The 22,994-nt window shown below is 36.8% G+C and overlaps 1 protein-coding gene across 35 annotated transcripts in view; it reads right to left on the bottom strand.

Annotated features, from left to right (window-relative positions):
* DLG2 (discs large MAGUK scaffold protein 2) overlaps positions 1 to 22,994 on the bottom strand; it is a 997,741-nt gene that overhangs the window by 411,836 nt on the left and 562,911 nt on the right. The window contains exon 1 of one of the 35 annotated variants that reach the window (XM_030474456.1): positions 16,906 to 17,476. The exons of 31 other annotated variants lie outside the window; for them this stretch is intronic. In XM_030474456.1, the coding sequence (XP_030330316.1) occupies positions 16,906 to 17,223 (318 nt within the window). In that variant the 5' untranslated portion in view covers positions 17,224 to 17,476. Of the gene's footprint in view, positions 1 to 16,905; positions 17,477 to 22,994 lie in introns of those variants that run through there. 3 more of the 35 variants (XM_032919712.1, XM_032919714.1, XM_030474516.1) reach the window with 3 other exon arrangements.

Genomic DNA, 22,994 nt, shown 5'->3' on the forward strand with positions numbered 1-22,994 from the left:
TCGCATAATATCTGTGTATTTTCATTTAAAGATACCCTGTCAAAATTATATTTCAGATGAAATGAAGATACATGGAAGAAAGCAATAGATTCTTTTCTTTCCTCTCCAGCACACTCTGACTGTCTTACCTAACCTGGTCACCAAGAGCATCATCCTGCATCTGCTACTGCATATGGGAAATTCAGTGGACATGACATAATATAAATAAAATGGTTTTCAAAATACTTAAAAGTAAAATAGTATTAAAATTAGTAACACATATTGATGTAAACATAGAAGAGATCAGTCAAATTAACCGTTTTATTTTATATACACAATATACAATGTCATATTAATGCATGTAATTTGGTGGTAAGCAATAATACCCAGATGTTGAATTTATAATTATTAAATAAAGTTGATAAATACCCCTTCATTTAAATGCTATATCTCAGTTATACAATTTTCTGGAAATAAGAATTATATGTAATGTAACTATCTCTTTATCATTATTGATAAATAGAAATGATGGCACTATCTTTTAATTTCAGATATATACAACTATGCATTTTTTCTCCAGAAATCACCCACTTATCCCTTCATCAATAAGAAACACAGAAGACCTATGGTGAGAGGTCTGAGTTCATACAACTCAACAGAGAAATTTCAGTCATTCCTCCCCCCTCCCTCAAAGAAACTTAACCCTCAGAATTGAAATTTTAAAAGCATTCCTTCTTTCAGAGCTATGTTACAGTTTTCCTTACCGGGACAAAAGAATCAAATGAATCTTGTTCCCAATTCTCAATAGCTGAAATTGTTTTCAACCAGTAGAGATAACTTGAAATATCAGACATTTCAGAATGCTCCATACTGAAAGCTGCTAGATTAGTAGGACTGAGGTGAGACAGACTTGCAAAAGGAGGACTTTGGCTGTGTTACATAAAGTTCTTAATTAGATCCTTGGTATAAATTACCATCCTAAGAATAAAAAGTTAATCAAAAAGCCTCATTGGAAGGATAGGAGAGCAAGATTAGAGCGAGACAGCTGTTTCACTTTGGGATAATTGTGTAACTGCCTAACTAGATGGTGTTCCACTGTTCAAAAGTGAAAATAGATGTGTGAAAATTAAAATGATCCTTTTACTTACTTAGGACTAAATTATTCACAGCTGGTTTTTCTAAGTGGAAGTCAGAAGATTTCCCTATATTTATATATTCCAATGCAGCAAGCACCTACCTCTCAGACAGCCTTAAAACCACAGCCAAAATACTATTATGAAAAGAGAGAAAATTGGAAAGGTACTGAATACAGAAATGTCATGAGAAAAAGTGTTGCAAGGACTATTGGTGACAGACATAAGGATCAACCTACAGAGATTTGTTTAATGTGACTAAATCCAATAAAACTACCCTAACAACCATAGGATGGTTAAGGATAATTTCTTATCTCTCCCAAAGGATGCTATTCTGGCCTCCATTGCCAAAGGGATGTTGCACAACTCTCTTTACCTGTTGAGTTTTATTTTCCCTGAACTTACGGGTAGCATTATCATACTGCAGAAATGACAGGATTTCCATCCATCAGTGGACAGTGTTTGTTTTAGCTATGGTAAAATATAGAGCCCACAGAAATCTTGAAGATTTCCATAAGTTCAGCATTTTAGTGATGACATCTTTTTGGGACGAGGGCACAGCATACATGTCGACTGTCTGCTCAGACAATTCACGCGAAGACTGACGTTACACAAATTTACTAGAACTAGATGTCACCCTATGCCAAAGAAGATCTATAGTAAATCCAAATGTCAGAGTTGATAGGCAGCTTGATGAAATAGAAATATTAGGTATGAAAGCTAAAATACTGGAAATAACAACTTTTATATTCCCCAACTCCTCTACTTCTCATAAAAACTTATTTCCGAAAGGAAGTAGGAAGTAATTACTTGTGAAAAGGAAGAAGGGGTGAGAGGAGAGAGATTGAAAACTATGTAGTACCAGGGACAAGGGTAGGAAACAAGTGGCCTTAAACAGTATGTCCTTCCTTGGGTACTAAATCTTTTCTTTCTGTCTACTAGTAACTGTTCATTTTAGGACTCCAAATTCTCATGGTCAGAGTTAACTGAAAAGCAATGTCAGAGGACAAAATATATTTGAAAAACCAAGTAAAGTTCAGCAACTATACTGATAAAAAAAAAAACAACAACAAACAAAAAACAGAACTAAAGAAACATTAAAAAATCCTAAAGCTTTGCCTGATTCAGAGCAAAATATTTTATTTCAAACAAAGATGAAAGCATTTCACAATGTAGCATTTGTACAAAGTACATTTTTGATGAACAGTTTCTTAAAAAAGTTTTCAAAGAAAAAAAAAGTAAACAGCCTAAGGTAAAAACTGTATTTTTCCCCAAGAAAACCTATTTCTGAAAAGACCCAAAGAAGACCTTGCAATGAAACCTGTGTAGTTTGGCAGAGGAGATGAAGAAAAGGAGATTGAGAGCTGCTTCTCCCCTCTACCCCTGCACCTACTATTGCTTTGGTTAATGAGAAAATTCTACACTACTTTGAATGGTGCAAAAATACTTCAGTATTAACTAAAATGCAATAAACCTGCGAAGCATAGTTCAGAAAATACCTGACTATCCAAATGAACATGTTAACTTAGTGGAAATTCTGGAATATGTGAACGGCATATACCAAGGAGCAGGAAACTTTTCCTTTCTTTTAAAACTCCTTCTACATCATTTAGTATTCAATGGCTTAAATAGACCTTCAGTTTTACCCAGTACAGTTGTTTACATCACTCAAAACCATCAGTACCATTTGCTGCTCAGAAAAATGGAAGACTTAAAAGTGGGACCATAAATAATTAGCAAATTCTTCATAAATTCAAATAGATAATGATGAAACTGTTACTTTTTAGGACATAAAATGGATTCCTTGCTATGAAAGTCGTTACAAGTAGTTTGTTGTATTTCTTAATGAGCTCATAAAGTTCAATTTACAGAGTACCTTGTCCAAACGGACAGAGAGATCCAAACGGACTATGACAGACACAGCTGAGCCCATCAGCCAAGCTGGTGGCATCTCTGTGAAAACATTTAATAAAGGAAAGAAAATGCTGAGAAGGAGAGAATGAGAGAACAAGAAGATCAGAGCAGTCAGAGGTACTGCACGGCAGAGAAGGCACCTCACAAAGACACTCTAGCTGATGGATAAGCCCATGCTGGAGTAGATACTACCCCTGAGGGACTGCGGCCATGGAGAACCCATGGTGGTGAGGAGGAAATGAGTAAGAAGGAAGGAGCAGTAGAACAAAAGCATGAGAAGGAAGAAACGGTAGGCAAAATCTGCTTTGTCCTGACACCAGCCTCCTGCACCACCTCACCAAAGGGACTGAGTGTAACCTGCAACAATATCAAAGAGGGAAGAGAGATGTCTACAGTGAAGCTGAGCCTGGGAAAGCAGAAGAGGTTTTGTGCCTCTTTTTGTCTCACAATACCCAACTCAGTAATTAAATATTGATGTTAATTGGTAATAAATTGGGTTGAATTCCCCAAGTTGAGTCTGCTTTGCCTGTGACAGTAATTGGTGAGCAACTTCCCTATTTTTATTTCAGTTCATGAGCTTTCTCATTTCCGTTCTTCCTATTTTCTCCTCCACCCTGATGCAGGGGGAGTGCCACCTGGGGCCAACTCACCACAACTTGATGCACCATACCTCCAACTAAAGCACATTTCAGGAGACTTTCCATCATATTTAACAAGCAATCTTATAGAATACCTAAAGGTTTTCCAGTATTCTCTAAAAACCCACCGCGGACACGTAATACGTCAGGTCAAGACAGTGATGACAAAACATGAACAAAGAACTCAGAATGAATAAAGATCAAAGTATCACAACAGCTGATGCAACTGCATCAAATAAAAGCTTATACAGTTTATCCACAAAGGCACAACTGTCCCATGTACCCCCTTATATTTTATAGGAAAAATAGCATTCCAGGTTCCTTTATGGAACATGAAAAAGATGAGGGGTGACGGGCACAAATTACTCCTGGGAAGATTCCAGTTGGGCACAAGAGGAAAATTTTTCACAGTGAGAACCAGTCATTGGAATAATCTCTCCAGGGAAGTGGTGGATTCCCTAATGTTGGATACTTTGAAGATTCAGCAGGACAGGGTGCTGAGATATCTTCTCTATACTGTGCTTTTGCCAAGAATGTTTGTACCAGGTGACCCTTGAGCTCCCTTCCAACTTGGTATTCTATGATCCAGTTTGATACAACAGATCAGCTGGGAATACTCCACTATGTCTCCAGCAAAGAATTTTAGAAATTACTTAACTGTACCTCACACTTTTACATCTCTCCAACTGGATTAATGCCTTCCTATGAAATATTAAAATGTTTCATTTTTAAAGTAAATTTTAGTAGAGAATAGCTTCTATAAAGCTCTACTGGAGTGTTGCCAATGGTTTGTTTACAAGCCTGTAAGACATTAAGAACAAACGACTGAGATAACTGAGCACTTCACTTTTTAAGTGTTTTACATTGGAAGAATAAAAAATATATAGCCATGCAGGTGTATTTATTTCTGGTTGTAGAAATGTGTGTGCTGTGTAAATCATCAGGGGTTTGGTGATTGTTCTTACAGAATTTTCAAAGGGAAGTAAGAATAGTAGCGATTGATAAGTTCTAGCCCAAAACTCTTGCATCATGATACCTGAACTTTTGCATCCTATAATCAGAGGCAGTAATACTGTTTTATAATACTTTCAGATCAGCTGAAACTCTGCTTCGCTAACTTCTCCCACTAGTGCTGCAGTAGTTAAAGATCAGTAATTGCAGCAATTAAAATTGACTTCTGTGGTCTTCAAAATCCTTTGGTGGATTGAGTCTGAGTGCAAGATGTCTACAGAAATATACTTTTCTTTCCTTCTATCATCTGCCAATTTTGTTACTGTAATTTCAATTATAATTAAATATGAGTAGAACTTTCTGTGTATTTGATATTTTCAACTTTGAAAACATCTTTTCTTTTTTTAATCCTGGCAATTTACATATGGAATTGATTTTTTTCCTTCTTTTTCTTCACTTCTACATAGAAATGGAAAAGACAATAACATGAACTAAAAACCCCATCTAATCAGTCAATCTAGTTGCAGGTTAGACTTTTACTATTACATTGATCCTAGTTCAGCAGGGTACTTAACTTTTAGATTGATTTCAGTATTCAAGGTATTGCCAGTAATGCCAAGTCCCACCAACATAGACTGTTTCAGTGTGCTTAGGGAACAGTGTTAAGCACTGTGCTGAACTGTGGTCCATAAAATTTTCGCTTTCCTCTCTACTGGCATGGCTTCTTTTTGAGCTTCTGGTTTTTTTAGAAGTCCCTGAAGAAAAATATTGTTTAACAAGTTTCAGCTCTTTAATGACTTCTTGTCATTGTTTTATTCTTCCATTTTCAGTATTTTCTCCTTTTATTCCAACTTTATTAATTTAGTAGTACAAGAGTGGTTAAGCTATGTTGTCCAGCTCAACGCAACATCCCAGCAACAGGGTCAGCTCAAACTGCTGGATCAACCATCCTATATCGATGGAAAGGCTTGAAAAAATAGTGTTGGTTGAGTAACTGCTTTGTACCTCCAAGCCACTATGTCCATTACCCCAAGAGTACAGCCCCTCCTTTAGCTGAAGTTTCTCATAGATTGAATGAGCTGATGCAAAGTGACCCACTTCAGCAAAGACCTCATTACCCACTGCAAAGCTTACTTCAGTAACATGAAGAACCACTAGCCTCGAAAAGATGGAAATCCTATTAACACACAGTCATGGATCCAGGAAGTCACTGAGATTCCCAGCAAGGGGACTGTGCATGATGCCACACCTCTACAGTTGCCTCAAGCAGCAAAGGCATTTGAAGGTCCAATGGCGAACAGATTATAGATACCCTTTCCCATGGATGGGTTAGCCAAAACCCAGCATAAACCAGCTAAAAATTAAAGTACTTCAACAAATAGCACAGGTTGGTCCAGTCTAGCTGTTGCCTATAGGACTAAGCTACAATAAAGGGATTGAAAATGCAAAATTCCCCTTCTGTTTTAGGCACATTGCACCAAATTTTATGTACAATGTACAAAACCCCTGACTCAGCCTTTCCAGTCAGAAGTTGAATGAATAGTGAACTCACAAATGTATCAGAGAACAAAAGAATCATATAGCTGTTCTTTCTGAGGCACTTTAAGAAATGTCAAGACATAAGGCATATGACATCTGCAGAAAACACAAACAGCATCAATTTTGCCTTCATCACCTTTCCTGCCCCTGGCTGTTTGCTGAACACCACCTAATACTTCAGATTTCAAAAGGATTTCTGGTGGTTTTATTATTGCTATCATTATTAATAAAAGCAAAACCAAGCTGCTTTACTCCTCATCCTTCTGCCACCAAATGTTTTGATGTGGCAATTCTGTTCCCTTTTGCATTTTGCTGTCTTGTCAGATTTGCTGAACCCTCAAGTGCAAGAGGTAACATGATGAAATAGAAACTGGCAGAAAGTACATTAAAGTTATTATCACCTGAGGACAAATCCTGTCAAGTGAACCACAAGGAAAAAGACTTCCATCTGGAAACAAGACAAAGAGCATGCAGGTAAACCCAGTAATTCCACTACTGTTTTGGCAGCCACTCAAAACTGCGAAAATATAGATGAGGTACGAAAAAAAGTTACATAGAAGTAATGGGGCTCTTCAAAAAGAAGACAGAAAGGGGCAAAGGTGAGAAGGAAAACAGGTGCTTAATTTCCCTAGTACTGAAACGTGTTTTGAAAGGGCAGTACATAAAATGAACAAAAGGCAACCTTTTGGTTACACATGACAAGGGCTACCATCAGAAGATACAAGGATCCAAGAATTATGAATCTGAAGAGGTTTTTAGGTTTTTGGCCATTCAGCAAAATATTTCTGCAATTCTGCATTTTCATCCACTACAAAGAGCTGGTTCATTCTTTCTGTATTCTCCTTATGATAACATAATATTTCATTTCTTGGTACACAGACTAGTTTAGCTGATAGATGTTAACCAATACTTAAACACAAAAAAATCTAGGAGTGATAACCTCAAGTTTCAGCACAAATTATTTAGAGATTAATGTATGAGTTCCAAGATTGTGCTGACTACGCACAGACTTAAATGCATCTCAGTAAAACCAGAAGATCCACTGAGAATACTGCCATGACAACTCAAAGAAAAAAAGAATTACAAAAGGCAGTATTTTTGCAGATTTATGCCTGCAGAAGTGATCAGATTGCTACCACTTTTATACTTGCAATGGCTGAGCAAGCTAATGACTAACTGCCCCAGAGGCAACTGCAGTATATCATGACTTTGCTTATTACATAGAATACATCTACATGCTAATCATAGCAACCTATGCCTAGCTGAGTGTTTCCAAAAATTAGACTCCTTGAAAGTACAAAGATGTGGCACCGTCTTCTCCCATCACTTTCTAATCTCCTTCCCAGATTTTGTGTGACATCTTTAGCTAGTTGTTACTGGTTATTCATCTACAGACAACTTCTACCCATAGTCAATCCCCTGATATTCTTGTTATACTCTGAACATGCAATGATAAAAAGCAGTTCCTGAAAACTTAATGGGCACTGAGGATATACAGCTGTCAATTACTGAATGAATACCATTAAACAAAAGTTTTCATGTATTTCATATACAAATGCATGCACATTAGCAGGATGAATAACCAGAAAAATATTAATAAGCTGCAGTGGAACCTGGATTTCATTCACAAATTTTATGGGTTCTCATGTTAAAGAGTTTGGTTTTACCTTCACATATGCACAGAGGAAGGTACTGTAATCTCTCCATGTCTGAAATCAGGAGCTGTGTGCTAAGTTCTGTTAAGCCAGAGATGTACATGTCTAATGAGGGAAACTGATGATGATCAAACTGCTTAGACTTTTTATTTTTAAGAAACTCCATATCCTAGGAATTAAACCCAAAAATCCCTTCTTCAGCCATCATTAGAAAAAATTACTCAAATATCCATCCTGCTTTGGTTTATGCATAGCTGCATAAAACATTATAATTTACCTGTAAATGTATTAAAATATTACATGTATTAAAACATGAATATATAAAGGTTTTGTACGCCATAAATGCATACTCAGTGTTAACTTTTTTCCATTTTTACACACACAATTAAAAAATGGAAAAGAATTCATGCCACAGGAGTGAGATATTTTACTGATAGAGCAGAAACATCAGGTAATGAAGAAAACTGCTGTACAGAACCACAGCCTTATTCATGGAAGATGTATATTTCAGTACTACGTAACTATTTCTTACTAGCGCTGCATAAAAAAAAGCTGTGTTTGAGAAGTGTTGGAAAATAAAACAATAGAGGCTTCAAGCACTTGCATCTAAATCTGTGCTTGAGCAAGCTGGTGGTGTACAAAGGCCAAAGACCATTCAGAACATAGCAAATGTGACAGCATCAGGCCCAGAGAGAACATGAGATGAGGGCTCTGATTTTTTTTACTGCCTTCTTATTTGAATACCTAGATAAGAATTTTTTTGTTTTCTTGAAAAATGTCATTTGCCTTTTCGAGTCTGTCTGACTACTGCCTTACAGAGCTGACAAGTGACTTCTATGCTCATGACTGCAAGATGCATACATTTTGAGAGGGAAAAGGTAAAGGGAACAAGGTGTCCCCGAAACTCTCGCTTTCCTAAGTGACACATTTTTCCTGAGTTCTTGGAGGTAACAAAGAGCTTGATACAAGTTTCTGCACTTAGCACAGGGAAGGCCCCCAAGCACTGGTGGTGTCAAAATGGAAACGCACACATCAGATTGCACATTAAGTGCGACTACCCTTGAAAGAAGCTGCTGCGCGCTGTCTTCTGGGGCACGTCCCTTGTCACACGCTTCTGCTCACAGCTTTATGCTGGCACTAGAAGCTGTGCTAGCGGACATCAAGCTGGGCCATGAAATAGGTCTCTCAAACACCTTTTTGGTTTTTTTGCCAGTTTAACTTTCTGGTATATCAGTTCTCTAAGCTCAGTATGCAATAATACAAAGCAGCTCAATGAAGGAAGCGAAGTGTAGGGCCAGGACCCTGCTCCTCTAGCAGCCACTCCTAAGGGGAGCACATCTGCATTTCTCCTTCACAAAGCTGTCAAAATCATATATTTCATAAAACAGACCTTACAAAATGAAGTAAAACAGAGCTTAGACCTTATCCACATTTTTAACAAATATTTAACGTGCTCAGCTATTAGGTGAGCAATGACTGTAAGCCAAAGACTTGGACAAACCAAAACGCAGATAAATAGCAAAAGTTTCTGTGATTGTGAATGCAACAAATGCCAGTTTGGTATCAGGAAGTGTTTATCAGAATTTAAAAGAAAAACAAATGTAAGCAAAAGGAATCCTAAAAGCCTCTGTTTAACTGTTTTTAGACCTGAGTGCAGCAGAGCTGCTCTACAATATCAGTAACTGGAAGCCTATGGCACGACTCCATTCCACTCTCATTTGAAATGCATAGTGAAAATCATTCATCTGATGTTCTGTTTGACCAATTATATGAGCAATTTCAGCTTGTGAAGTACGCTGCTTCTCCTTGTACAAATACTTAATCAGAAAGGTAAAAGTCGATATTAAAAGTACATTATATCTAAACCAAAACCAGATGTTATTTTGCTAAATCGCGTTTTGTACTGCATTCATAGCTGGGTCCTGTGACTCAAAAAAAGCTTACACCAGAATTGGAATTTACAAAGAGGATTATTCTGTTTGTTTTTCTGATGTTCATTTCAGATATTACAAAACCTCTATTTTGAATACCTAAAGAAGTCCTTTTTGATCCCTGTATTTCTAACTCTTAAAACAATGGAAGCTTTTGAAAGTAGGTGACCATTGAACTGATTTGTCTGATTAACCGGTATAAAAATACTTCTACAAAAAGGTACATGAATATGTTATTGAATTTATAAACTCTATTTTAACAATCTATAGATTTCTTAAAAGCAAACAGTTCATAAAACCAAAGTCATTTAATCCATAATTACTTTTTTTTCTTTTTTGGCTTTATTTCAATGACCCTTCATCCAAAAGCCACAAGCAGGCATGAGGAAACAGAGAGCTAGATTGGCAAACTCTCCAAATTCTGCCATTACCACAACCAGAAACTCCCACTAGGGTTTTTTTTTTTTTTGTAGGGAACTTTGACATTTTCACAGTTGATTCAAATAGCCCAAGAAAATAGAGATAGCCATTTCCAAACAGAAATCAATTTTCAGGTTGTGTCTTCAAGTCATGCCAAAACATCTGAGACAAATTCTATCTCAATCTTCTCCATTCCTCAGCATCCAGCTATAAACTGTCATGCATCATCTTTCATTTATTTTGTTTCACTTAGGCCAAAACCATCTTGTTAAGTTGCTGTAAAGGTTTTGCATCTTTGAATGCCTAATTCAAATGCAGTGAAACATTAGACTGAAAGTACAACCAGGGTTATAAAGTCTTATTCCTATAATCTTAAGGAAGCCATGAGGAAACCATTCTTTTTTTGCCTTTAGTCCAGAGAGTATCTGGACTTTTGGAGTCTACCAATCCTGTTGACATACCAGAAAACTGTTCCAGCAACATATAACCTGATGAGCCAGGAAGACAAAATCCTATTGCATGTCATGTGCCATCAGAGTAATACAGGAGAGATCAAAGATTTTAATGTGTTGTAAATTCCTGTGACGGTAAGGAGCATGTTAGGTGAAAATATTCCATTCCTAGATTAGGTGAAAATATTCCTACGAGTGGATTAAAGACTATAGAAAAAGTGATGAACAATTTATTCATGGGTGATTACATATGCCAAGTATTAGAGAAATTCACCAATAGCAGGAGGACTATCAGAGCACTTGTGCAGTTTTGGCAAATTACCTATGCTACTAACAATTCCCTTTCCATGCTCTAATTCATCCTCCGTGAAAATCCCAAAAGCCAAATTATATGTCAAGGGGAGAAAATGTTCTTGGCTTCTTGAGGCATCTAGGAGGAGAAACTTTGAAACATGGGACTAATTAAATGCAAATCTAAATATGGTGCAACAAATCATGCAAATTAAGCATTAACATATTTATGACCGAACAATCAGCAGGAGCCAAAATATGTGTAGATAAACTATAAATCATTACAATTGTTGATGAGTACAGTACATAGACTATATTTATCCTTTTCAGTATTTAAATGAAAATACATGGACCATCTTGTGTATAAATACTTTTATGATCTGTGTAACTATGCCTATTTCTTAATTGTCTTTGCTGCCACTTAAAATTATGTATTATCAAAGATATGAACATGGAAGAAAGACCTGATACATTAATAGAAGGAGACAGAACACTGTACAACAAAAGAAAAGTATATCCACTTTAACTCCCAATGGCCTTTTGGAAAGCAATGCTACATTATCAGAAAAGTGTGGCTGAACTGAATGACGTCTTCAGACACAGTGAATCACAAAGCCTAGTGACTAGTGCTGGGGTTTTCTTTTTCTTTTTTATTTTAAAAACCAAACCAACCAAACAAAAAAAAACCCAAACCAAACCAAACAACAACAAAAACCAACAACTACAAAAACCCAACAAAAACCAACCCCTAAACCTGTATTTTATGGAGAAAATCTAAATGTGTCTCAGCATGTTTAGTTTCTGGTCTTTTCATGACATACCAAGTCCATCTTTCAATTTAGAATCATGTGAACAGCGATTACACTAAGGAAACCGTATATGAAGTACAACAAGGCCAAGTGCAAAGTCCTGCACCTGGGTTGGGGCAATCCCAAATGCAACTACAGGCTGGGTGGAGGCAGGATTGAGGAGAAGGACTTGGGGGTGTTGGTTGATGGGAAGTTCCCCATGACCCAGCAAGTGTGTACTCAGAGCCCAGAAAACAAACATGTCCTGGGCTGCATCAAAAGGAGAGGGACCAGCAGGTCAGGGGAGGGGATTTTCCTGCTGTACTTTGTTCTCATGAGACCCCCGTGCAGTCCTGTGTCCAGCTCTGGGGCAACAATACAAAAGGGATGTGGAGCTATTGGTGTGAGTCCAGAAGAGGCCACAAAGTTGCTCTGGGCCTGGAGAAGACTCTGGGGAGACCTTAAAGCAGCTTCTAGTGCCTAAAGGGGCTATAAGAAACCTGGAGAGGGACTTTTGACAAGGGCCTGTAGTGACAGGTCAAGGGGGAATGGCTTTAAACTGACAGAGGGGAGACTGAGAGAGATCTTAGGCAACATTATTAGGATATTATGCAACAATTCATGCTACTTCTGACTAGGAACATTCCTTATATCACTAATGAGATTGCTGGCCTCAACACGGGGGACTCAAAGGCTCATCTTTGACCTCCTTTTTATGCCAAACATAACCTAAATTCTGTGATTTCAGTATTAACAATGCTTTCCTGGGTTTTGTAGAATGAGAATAACATGAATGTAAACACAAATTTTCTAAAGCAGCTGTCCTGGGAAAGTGTCAGATATAAATGTCAACTAGAATCCTATAGACTTCTTAAAGTCCTCTGTCAGACAGTGGGACTAGATAGAGGAACCTGGTTCTCAATAGCCTTGAAGATTAAAAAAAAAAAAAAAAAAAAGAAAAAAGAAAAGTTTAAAAGCCAAATAAACAGCAGTATTTGACTCTCCTTTAACTGCTCTTTTACTGACACTTGAAAGTACTAAATTAAAGTGAAAAGATCTCCCTTAGCTAACTAAAATTGCTCTATGTACTTGCACTGCCAGGAGTGACTTGACAGAAGAATGGCCAGTTGCATGCGGGAATCTGTGGACTTGAAAAGAGTAATCTAAGCTTTCAAAAACACAACCGATGACAAATCATTCCTTTATACTGTTAGGAGAGCCAGTATCTATTGGAATAGACCTTCTGCTTTAGTACTGTAGCAGAATGCCTTGAAGCTAGCTCTCACCTCATCTCACCATGCAAAGAGCTTTCACAAATGATATCCTGAAATTTCAACACTAGTGCCAGAGGCCTTCAAAGACAAAAGACCATTCTCAGGTGATACTTCAGAGTTTGGCTATTCACCACCTTTTCTAAGTCATTTCACATTTATAAGCTAGTGTTTAGCCCACAAGCCTCTCTAAAAGGTAACAAAACAGCTCCGTGATGATATTTCTTTTAAAAGACACTGATTGCAAAAAGTCCCGTTTTTTTATATATTGCTGGAGAAAAATCCACCAACCTAAAAAGTTGTCAAAGCTGACATTGACAGTAAACTATTTAGATATATATGATAATTTATACTTCTATGTAAGTTTTCAAAACCAAACACACGTATTCATTTTTGCAGATGACACATCCAGGGTGCTATCTGATATGAAATTTTTTGCCCTGAGAACATTTCAAAACAGAAGGGCCAAACATTTAATAGCAAATAGAGCTAACCAAATTGGTCTTCTGAACTGAGAAATAGCCAAAAATGGGAATCCACTTCCTCCCCCTTTAACAGAACAATATTGAGCTCTAGAAAACTGAAAACATCCATTTACACACTTTGGAAAGGTGTAAATTAATTCCAAAGAAATATTATGCAAGAGAAGAGGCCCTCTTTCATAGAGACTGCATGGAATAAAATCTGTACTGTGGACTTGTTAAAAGCATGGTGACTCAATCTCTGCAATTTCTTATTTAACCTACAATCAGAGCAATAGAGACTCCTATACTTCCATCTCTTCCGCACAAAAGATAGCTGTTCATTGCACACGTTCACCTACACCTGTTATCATACATTCTAATCTGATTAATCGGTAGATTACATGTGCCAGCAGGGAAAGTACATCCAATGTTACAAACTACATCCAATGTTAGAATGACCCATGGAAAATGTCAGGTCATTTCCCTGCCTCTGCCTTCCCCACTCTCAATTTCACTCACATCTCTCACAGAGTCAGAGTAACACTGACCTTAGATATGAAATCACTGAGCGAATCACACCAATTATATGAATCCATGACACTGATAGGGATACCAGCGCACTGCAGAGAAGCAAGAAATATTTCCAGGCAATAACGGCATATAAAGACTTCCCTATTAAGTTACTTATTTTCTTTGCTATCTTTTCTCTTTTTTTTTTTTTTTCCCCCTCTTTTAAATAAAGGAAACAGAACTGTGTGTTTGTCAGAAATGACTGGAAGTGAAAACCAAATTAGGTCTTGGAATCAGTTTTCCATCTAAACTTTATTTTAATGCAGTTTCAAAATTAAGAGTTTATTGTGATTTTTTTTTTTTTTTTTGTAATTCCAAATTAATTCCTGTTTGGAGCTATAGAGAGCATTTTGCTACCCACAGCTCAACATGAAACTACAAGCTAAGCACATAAAACCCAAACACACAAGCTCGCAAAGAAGAATATCTCGCAAAGATAAAATATTAATAATACCACAGTGCCATTCTTTGCTCTGACATACTAAAGGAGGAGGAACTGGTAAAGAAAATGGAGCCATGTCCTCAGCAATAAAAATCAACATTTTATCAGGATGACAAAGGGCACATTAGTAACAGATATCTAGAACACACTCTAGGAATTAAATTTGGTACTATAGTACTACTCAAGCAGCAGTTTTTCCAAGGTGTTATGTCTTTACTCTACTTGAAGAATGTAGTCCCTTCCAAAAATATCAAGCAGAAGAAAAATCTTCTCAGAACCATAGAGAAAAATCCCTTCCACCTTTGAAGCTGTCACTAGCTTATTATCACATTTATTATCACATGAGAGAAATTTCAAATAAATTTTCCCTTTTTTAGACCAGCAAATATAAATCACTATTGTTACTTATTTTAGTAAGAAAGATGGCAGTCAACATAGCCCTCAAAAACTGTCACTGACTTCAGCTTTTATCCCCAAAGTAAGGGTAATTAAGGGCAGCTCTAGAAAGTTTTCCCATATTGCATCTATGCAATATAATTGATAAATTGATTGTCTAAGTGTATGTACAAACAATATACACACACATATATACACACACTCTTTCCTTTCTTCCCATAGCTTGTACAATGCTTACTTTGCACAGAGAAAAGATAGATTATCATTTGAAACAAACTGTCTCACTTTGACTGAAGAATACCAAGTATTTGCCAAAGTAAGTACATCAGTCCATCCCTAGGCACAGAACATCAGATAGGTTGATGATGGATTGGTTCATTATATGCAGAAGCCCAAAAAGGGACTTTCCTAAACAGAGTGGGGAGCTGGCATTAGGAATATACAGAAAGTTTGCAGTACAAACTGAAATATAAGAAGTTTACAGAGTTCAAACTGAAATATAAGAAAGTACATACACCTGAAAAATTTCACATTCTATAAGCAGAAATGGATGTGGTTACAAAGGCATTAAAAAATACTGAAGTAACTTTGCAATGCATCTGTAACTTAGATACTGAACTAGACTTAGAAGTGGCCTATTATTATAATAATTATTATTAAAATCACTCCATTTTCTCTTTATAACTAAGGAACTCTTTCCTTTACAGTATTTTTTCCTTCAAGCTTTTTCCAAAACAAAATTCGTCAGAGCCTAAGAAAAGGCTTAAAGCTTTTTATAATTACAATTAGAAAAAAGACTAGTTTTATATTTTAGATATTATTTTAACTTTGGCTTTATTATGGCATAGTTGTATATGATTTGTATACAAAAGAAAATGTATAGTATATACTGTAGTCACATGCAATATTTTGGTCACTCCAAAATGTATCAGAAAGCTTAATTTTTCCACTTGATAATAGATTTGAAACAAAAAATAAAGCATTTCATATATAGCAAACACTTTCAGTGTGTCCCATTTTTAGACCATAGGACAAGATAAAGTACAGCTACACTACCTGACAATCCTTTGCCTTATAGCTTTTCTGTTCAGTGAAAATATATTCAAAACATTTCCATCAAAGAATCGATTTAGTCTCTAGAGAGGGTGCACATGCCCAATGTGGGCTAAGGCTAGTTAAACTCTGGTGTATACTATTTCAATAAGTACACATATATCTCAAAAACCTATTTCAACATTATATTCTGCTTTTTTGTGTGAAATTATAACAAAAGGATTTGATGTTGATATAATACAAAGCTTTGGAATGAGCTTAAAGTTTTCTAAGGGAAAAATGAAAACATGCATCAGTGGAGGAAGTGTTAATGCTTTTTAATATTAAGCATCATATGAGTGTCACTGTGATTTTTATTTCACAGTGCTGGGTTATCTGGTGTGTAACATCTCTCAGTCTAATTGTTTACAGGTATAAGTGCACATGCTAAAGCCTGGCTGGTTTACATTTTAAAATACACTGCCTTGCCATTCAATAAAAAACTATAGATTTGTGAGTGTTAAAGAGCTATTTCACATTTATTAAAGATTTCAATTACATTTGAGGTTCAAAAGAGGAAAAAACAGGTCACACTTTCTCTTAATAATAAATCTTACATCCCCCCCCTTCTCTATTTAAAATATCCTTATTAACTACATGCAACATTTAAAACAAAACTGTTTACAGAAGCAGGCACAATCCATTACATGGAGGGGGATAAACACATCATTTCTTTGTACAACACAATGGAATACAAAGTCTGTAGAACCTGGAGGTAGAAACGAAAACATTTTAACAAGAAAACCCTTTCAAAAGGACCCCACAGTTTCCCCAGGCCACAAAGAAGCAATATTTAAACAACAGACATTACCAACTGACAGCTCACCCTTGCATATAATTTTTCCAGAAGGCACCACTAAACACAAATCAAGACACAACACGAAAAGTTGTCAACACCACCAAACCTCACACCACCAAACATCACTTTCTTTCCCTGGAGCATCCTCTAAGTCGCTTGGAGAGTGAAGAATTGGCTCACCTGCACCGTGGGGGACCAGCCGTGGGCACAGGAGCACTCTGACCACCGCTGCCCCTGGCTGCCCTGTGGCTTGGCTGGGGATTTATGGGGGCTCTTCCGCACAGTGTCCCACAAAGGGACAAACTTGCTCCTGCTCTGGCTGGCACTCCCAGGTCCCCAAGAGGGAAGTGCCTGAGAGCTACACTGGAGCCCTGGAGGATGCTGGTGCCAACGGCAGGCACAGTGAGCATCCCTTGCCACCGGAGGCACATTCCTGCTGGCATCCGACTCCTCGGACCCCCTGCCGCAGCTGTGCTGCTTGGGAAGGTGTGCGTGCATGGCGCACCCAGGGCTTCCTTTGGCCACTTTGCATCCAAGTGCTTCTCCTCCCAGACGTGAGGTCCTTTGCCGGGGCCTCTCCAGCCCCCTTGGCAGCAGCTAGTGGCAGGGCATGGCGGGAGTGAGGCACAGCAGGAGCTGTTGGCCAGCAGCTCTGTGTCAATACTGGACTCCACTCGCGCAGCGACTTGACAGCATCCCCGCTGCAGGCAGAAGCAATCAATGCTCTGCGTGGCTGGGATGCATGCCTGCATCCGTTTCTGAATGACAAACCACAGGAGGGAAAAAAAGAGAGAAAAACAAACAAAAAAGCACTCCTGCAATTTTCAGGAAGACGTAGGGGTTTTTTTTTAGCTGACCCTGACACGACTTGCAGGCACCCTGCTGAAGCACGTTTATATGTAGAAGCTTTACAGGCAAGTGCTTTCTTGTGGAAATAGCATCTAGACAAACCACTGAAAAAGATACCCCTTTGCCAGTGATCAAAACAGACATGGGAGTGGGTTTTTTTTCCCTGCATGCCTGGAAAGACCTTGTCAATAAAATTGCATCAGAAGATGCAAATGACAAGTTCTGGAAGAATGTTATCTGCCCTAAATGCTAAACTGTAGCTTAAACATTGGCATGTGTGAATGTACATAAACAGCGGAGGGAGAGCAAGAGGCTGAGTTTAAAAATAAAGCCACCTAGAAAAGATCTGTGCAAGAAATTAACACATCTCCATCAGCTTATATATATAAATATGAACATATTTATTTGTGCATAAGGTCTTCAAGATTATGATTGATGTATAATATTATCCTCTTTTTTTCACCTTTTACAAATTCTTTGGTGATTGTCAATAACCTTCTGCACAAAGTTTTCCCTAAATCCCCTCTTGGGTTTTTCTTATTTCTACAATCTCTTTTCCTTGCATTTTCCTGCAATCTTTATTTGTAAGTTTTATTTATTTTCTTTCTTCTCATAGAAGTGACGGGGTGTAAAGTGCATAAAACCTGGGCTGATTGTTTCATGCATCTGGAGAGGTTCAGGAATGCACTCCAGTCTCAGGTGACAAAGCCCCTTAAGACTCACTGGATCTTGGACCCCTATATATCTACATTTTTTGGAGGTTTTCTTTTACCTAAGCATGTCTCAGGTACTTTTAATCATAGTGAGTAATCAATTGATTTAATAAAAAAAAAAAAAAAAAAAAAAAAAATACTGGACTGTGTGACAGACTCCTTTTATGCCTTGGTGTTCAACTAGGATTTAAATATACAAAAATTAAACGGACTTTATAAGTGATGTGCATAGTTTTACCATTCCAAAGACTAAAGGAAATTTGCTTTTAAAGACTTCAAAGACAAAGAGACAACTATGACTATCTGCATATATGCTTTCAAATGAGATAGTTTTTACAAATGCTTTGGTGTAATAAGACTTGATTGAATTATTTAATTTCTCCTAAATTACTAATCAAAAATTTCTCAAAGCTTAGACATTGCTAAAATATATAACGATACAAGCTGGCAGTAATTCTTAATGAAAAATTAAGGCAATGCACTCACAGTGGAGAAATATTTTTACAACACTGTAATTTAAACTGTTGCATGTGAAACTAACATCAGTTTTTAACTATATTTTCATTGAAGGTCCTTGTCCCAGACTATACTACAATGGTGTTATAATGCAAGGTTTATTCAGAACTTTGCTGAAAAACCATACACCTGGCTGTGTCCTTTTGCATAACAAGTGCCCAACTGCAAGAACTCTCATAGCTCTGCATACAGTTATGGTCACTTCATGTTTGAAAAATAAATATTAATGCACTTCAGAATTGCAGGTGCAGATACAGAAGCCAGCACTTAAAAATCTGAGCTAAGGGAGTCTACAAGACAATCATTGCTATATGTAGTGTAAATGTAAAGATACATAGGACCGAGTGCATGTTTTTGCAATTTTACTCAAGCATAAGGAGTGAAGGTGTACAAACTGCCCAGAAAGGTGCTTTCCTCTAGTGCTCAACCCTGAGCGCCTAAAAACCCATCTACCAGAAGAGAATCCAAATCATTACTGCATCATTTCCATACTGCATCTTATCTCTATGTAAGAAATATACATATTACCATTAATTGATGTTATAAATCATGTATATAAAATAATATTTATATAGCATAGGTATATATCTAAAGACAAAATACTAACAAGGCCAAATTCAGATTTCATTTTCATCATCACAGACCCATCAGACTATCAGCTTTTTTGTCACACAGCAAGCTACCCAGGTCATATATTGATGCTGCTGCAGCTTTCTCAAATACTAGTAAGAATCTAAAAACCACAGTTTTAATATATCTTTCAAAGCTATTTAAAAAAATCTGGGTAATTGCAGAAGTCAAAAAAGTTCACATATAAATTTTAAAGAAGGCCCTTAAAAAAAGATATAAAAGAAAATCAGGTCAAGCAACAGCTACAAAGTGGTTTTGGACTGAACAGAATCTACACATTGTATGACCAGACACACATCTACAATAGCAATATTGGGTAAAGCCACCTATACCAGAACACCAAAATGTCTCTCACAAATGCCCATAGTACTACATTTTAGAGCAGTGGCCTTTTAGCAACCTCACTACACCCCAACCAAAACAATGCAGAACTGCAAAGGCATTCTCTCAACTGTAACATTTATATATACGCTGTTAATACACTATATTTGAAATTGCGAGAATACCACTTCAATATGGGATGTGTATGTACACCTAATTGCCAGACAACATGGAGAGATGTATTCAAAAGTTTATGCAATTTCATCACCTGTAATTGAACCATTCTATTGGATAGAGTGGTGTGCACTTCTAACTTGGATTAACACATGGCCAACTATCATCCTAATTTGATAATAACTGGTGCACAAAGCAAAACTGACTATTGTACAGTACACTATGTGAACTGTGTTTGACCTGATAATGTTGTGGAAAAATCTCACTAATTTTCTTTTTAAAATATTAAGCAGGCATGACAAAATGGAGCAAATAGATTTAGCTGATATTCTACCAGCACAAATAACCATAACTAGATTACAGTAATGTTGGACATACACCAAAAATAAACACTAAGGAGAGTTTGCTTTGGGCAAAAATGTCCATATGGGAAACCAAAAGTGCATATGGGAAATAAAAAATTATTAATAGAGTTCTGAAAGGGAAGCTAGAAGCATGGGCGATGATGATTTAGATGTAGTAACAGATTTTTCCCTCCAACCAAGAATGCAGTGTTATGCAACCATAAAACCTACAGAATACAAGAGTGATAAACGTGGAGCATACCAGCTTATATAGTGGTCCTAACATTTCTACAAATGTTTTTCTAGAAAGAAAAACAATGAGAACAATTAACATGATAGCAAAGCTACTGAAATAAGTCAAATGCAATTTCTTTGCAGCTATTTGTTTTGCTAAAAAGCAATTATGCTTGTATCAAAATAATAGTCTTAGTGGTGACATAGGCTAGAAGGAATGGTTGTGATTAGTCCAAGATTAGGTCAGGAGCCAACTGAGCTGGCAGAACTCATTGCTATCACAGGGTACCTCAGAAATCTTGGTCAAATCACTTGACTTCCATGACTATCCTAAAAAAACCTACTTTGTTTAATGAAACCAGAACATGAGGGAAGGACACATGCGAACTAAAACAGCTCAGCTTCTATTTCAAGCCTCCCTACTCCTCCCCACGTCCAGGTGTACAAGACAAGATAGTCATTCAGGACCACAATACCGAAAATAAAACAGTAGAAAAATATAATAAAGGCTGGTTATTTAAAAATTTCACCATTAAGGAAATTTTCTTGGAAATCTGTCAATAGTCTTTAAAAGTAATATTTTGTTCACTTTAAAAAGTTGTATGATTCCCATATCCTTTAAACAAAAGGATGAGTATCAAGCTTTTAAGTTTTTTGTAAAAATATCAGCACACCACTGAGACAGCCCCCTGCAAAACACATCTGCCTGCATGTTCTTTTGGCTTTTATGAGAGGGTAGAAAAGCTTACAGAATTACATACGTGAATATTTCCATTCCCTGTGTTAGCTGTATGTCCTAGGGTTAACATAAGGACAATAATTCAGAAATCAAGATACAATGAAAAAGAAAAATGACAAGGGTTTGGAAGGGAACTATATCAACAGAAGAAAACAACCCTCAGCTGGGAATATTAAGTCAAAGTCAATCATGTCAAGGATGGTGGAGAACAGAGCAGCTGGTTTACCAATTTCACATCCAAGTGAATCAAAGAATAATAAAATTGCAGTGGAAAGACTGAAATATAAAAGCATTTCCAAGCCAATATAGAAACTTACAGGACCTGCTATTTTCAGGTAGAGGTGTGCAATAGTTTCTGGAGTTCTCTCCTCTGGAGAATTCTGTGCACTTTAAGGTGAGCTAAAGCACTAAAATAAACTAGATTCATAAAAAGCCACTGGGCAAAATAACTTAGATGGAACTGAAAAGTTGCTGCAACCATTATTTTCACTATGTGGGAAATACTGACACCTCTTTTCTACATGCTGCCAGGGACAAAGAGGGCCACGTTCAAGACTTTGCCAAAATATTTAAATATAACCTTGAACTTCCAGCTACTATCATGAGAAACAGAAATCCTTTGCCTGAGTAACTTTGGCCAACTAGTTTGTGACAAGCCCTGCTGAGCCCCAGTACTTTAACCCCTTTAATAACCCTCTGGTTTACAGAGACTAATACTCATACATTGGCAAGTTTAAGACATCTTTTTAAAGATGTGATTCTGCATTTTCCAATTTAAGAATTATATTTCAGAAACTCAGTATCAGGCTAGTACTCTGACATTGTTTTTCATGTAATAAAAAAAGATATAAAGATAAAAAGAAATGTTCATGGCTAACAGTTTCTTAAAATTCATATCCCCAAGTTCAGTTGTATGAAGATATTCAGTACCTTAAACTATTCTTATTTGTCTCTCTGTTAAATTAAGAATAAAACAGCATGCTATTTATGGTGACTGTTTTTTGATTTGGAAAGATAAATTAATCTATTTTGTGTCTCCATCCAGATAGTAACCTAAGCAATAAAAGTATAACATAAATACCCAGAAGATATCCATAGAATAAATTAACCAGGAGTTTTTATAACAGTCACACTGTGTAAAGATATATGCACTGCATGCAATGCATAAAGAAAGAGGACAATATATAACCAAGTTAGAATTTTTAATCCAATGCTGGCAATCCACAGAGTAAATAAAGAATGCCAATTAGCCAACTCAGTCTTTTTTAGGTGTAGTGCCTATAACAACATCCTCTTTCCAACCAATTGCTTCCCATGAAAGTTATTTTGAAAGAACTTCACTCAAATCTATTAGCAGACAATGAGAAATTGTTTCTTCCCTATGAAGCTATTTATATTCTGTTCATAATACACAACAGTTTTAAAGAGTTTGGCACAGTTCTTGCACTGTCTTATTATGGTCCAGTTGTAAGCTTTCACTGCAGATGAATGGAAAGCAGAAAGATGTGATCACACAGCATAGCCAAAATGACAAATTTTATAGCATACATTACAAACAGTTTAAGCTATTGAGCTCCTTCTTCAGCCTTTGAAAAGATAAAGACTTGTTTTAAGTGACTAACATAAATATCACAATAAAGGAAAACCATTTGACTGGAACATAACCTGATTCAGTATTAAAAAAATAATAAAAATCTGTCTTTTTTTCCCTTAATCTATACCTGCCTCACCCTGAGATTCCATTTCAGT

The sequence above is a fragment of the Strigops habroptila genome, chromosome 2, assembly GCF_004027225.2.
Source record: "Strigops habroptila isolate Jane chromosome 2, bStrHab1.2.pri, whole genome shotgun sequence".
Taxonomy (NCBI): Eukaryota; Metazoa; Chordata; class Aves; order Psittaciformes; family Psittacidae; genus Strigops; species Strigops habroptila.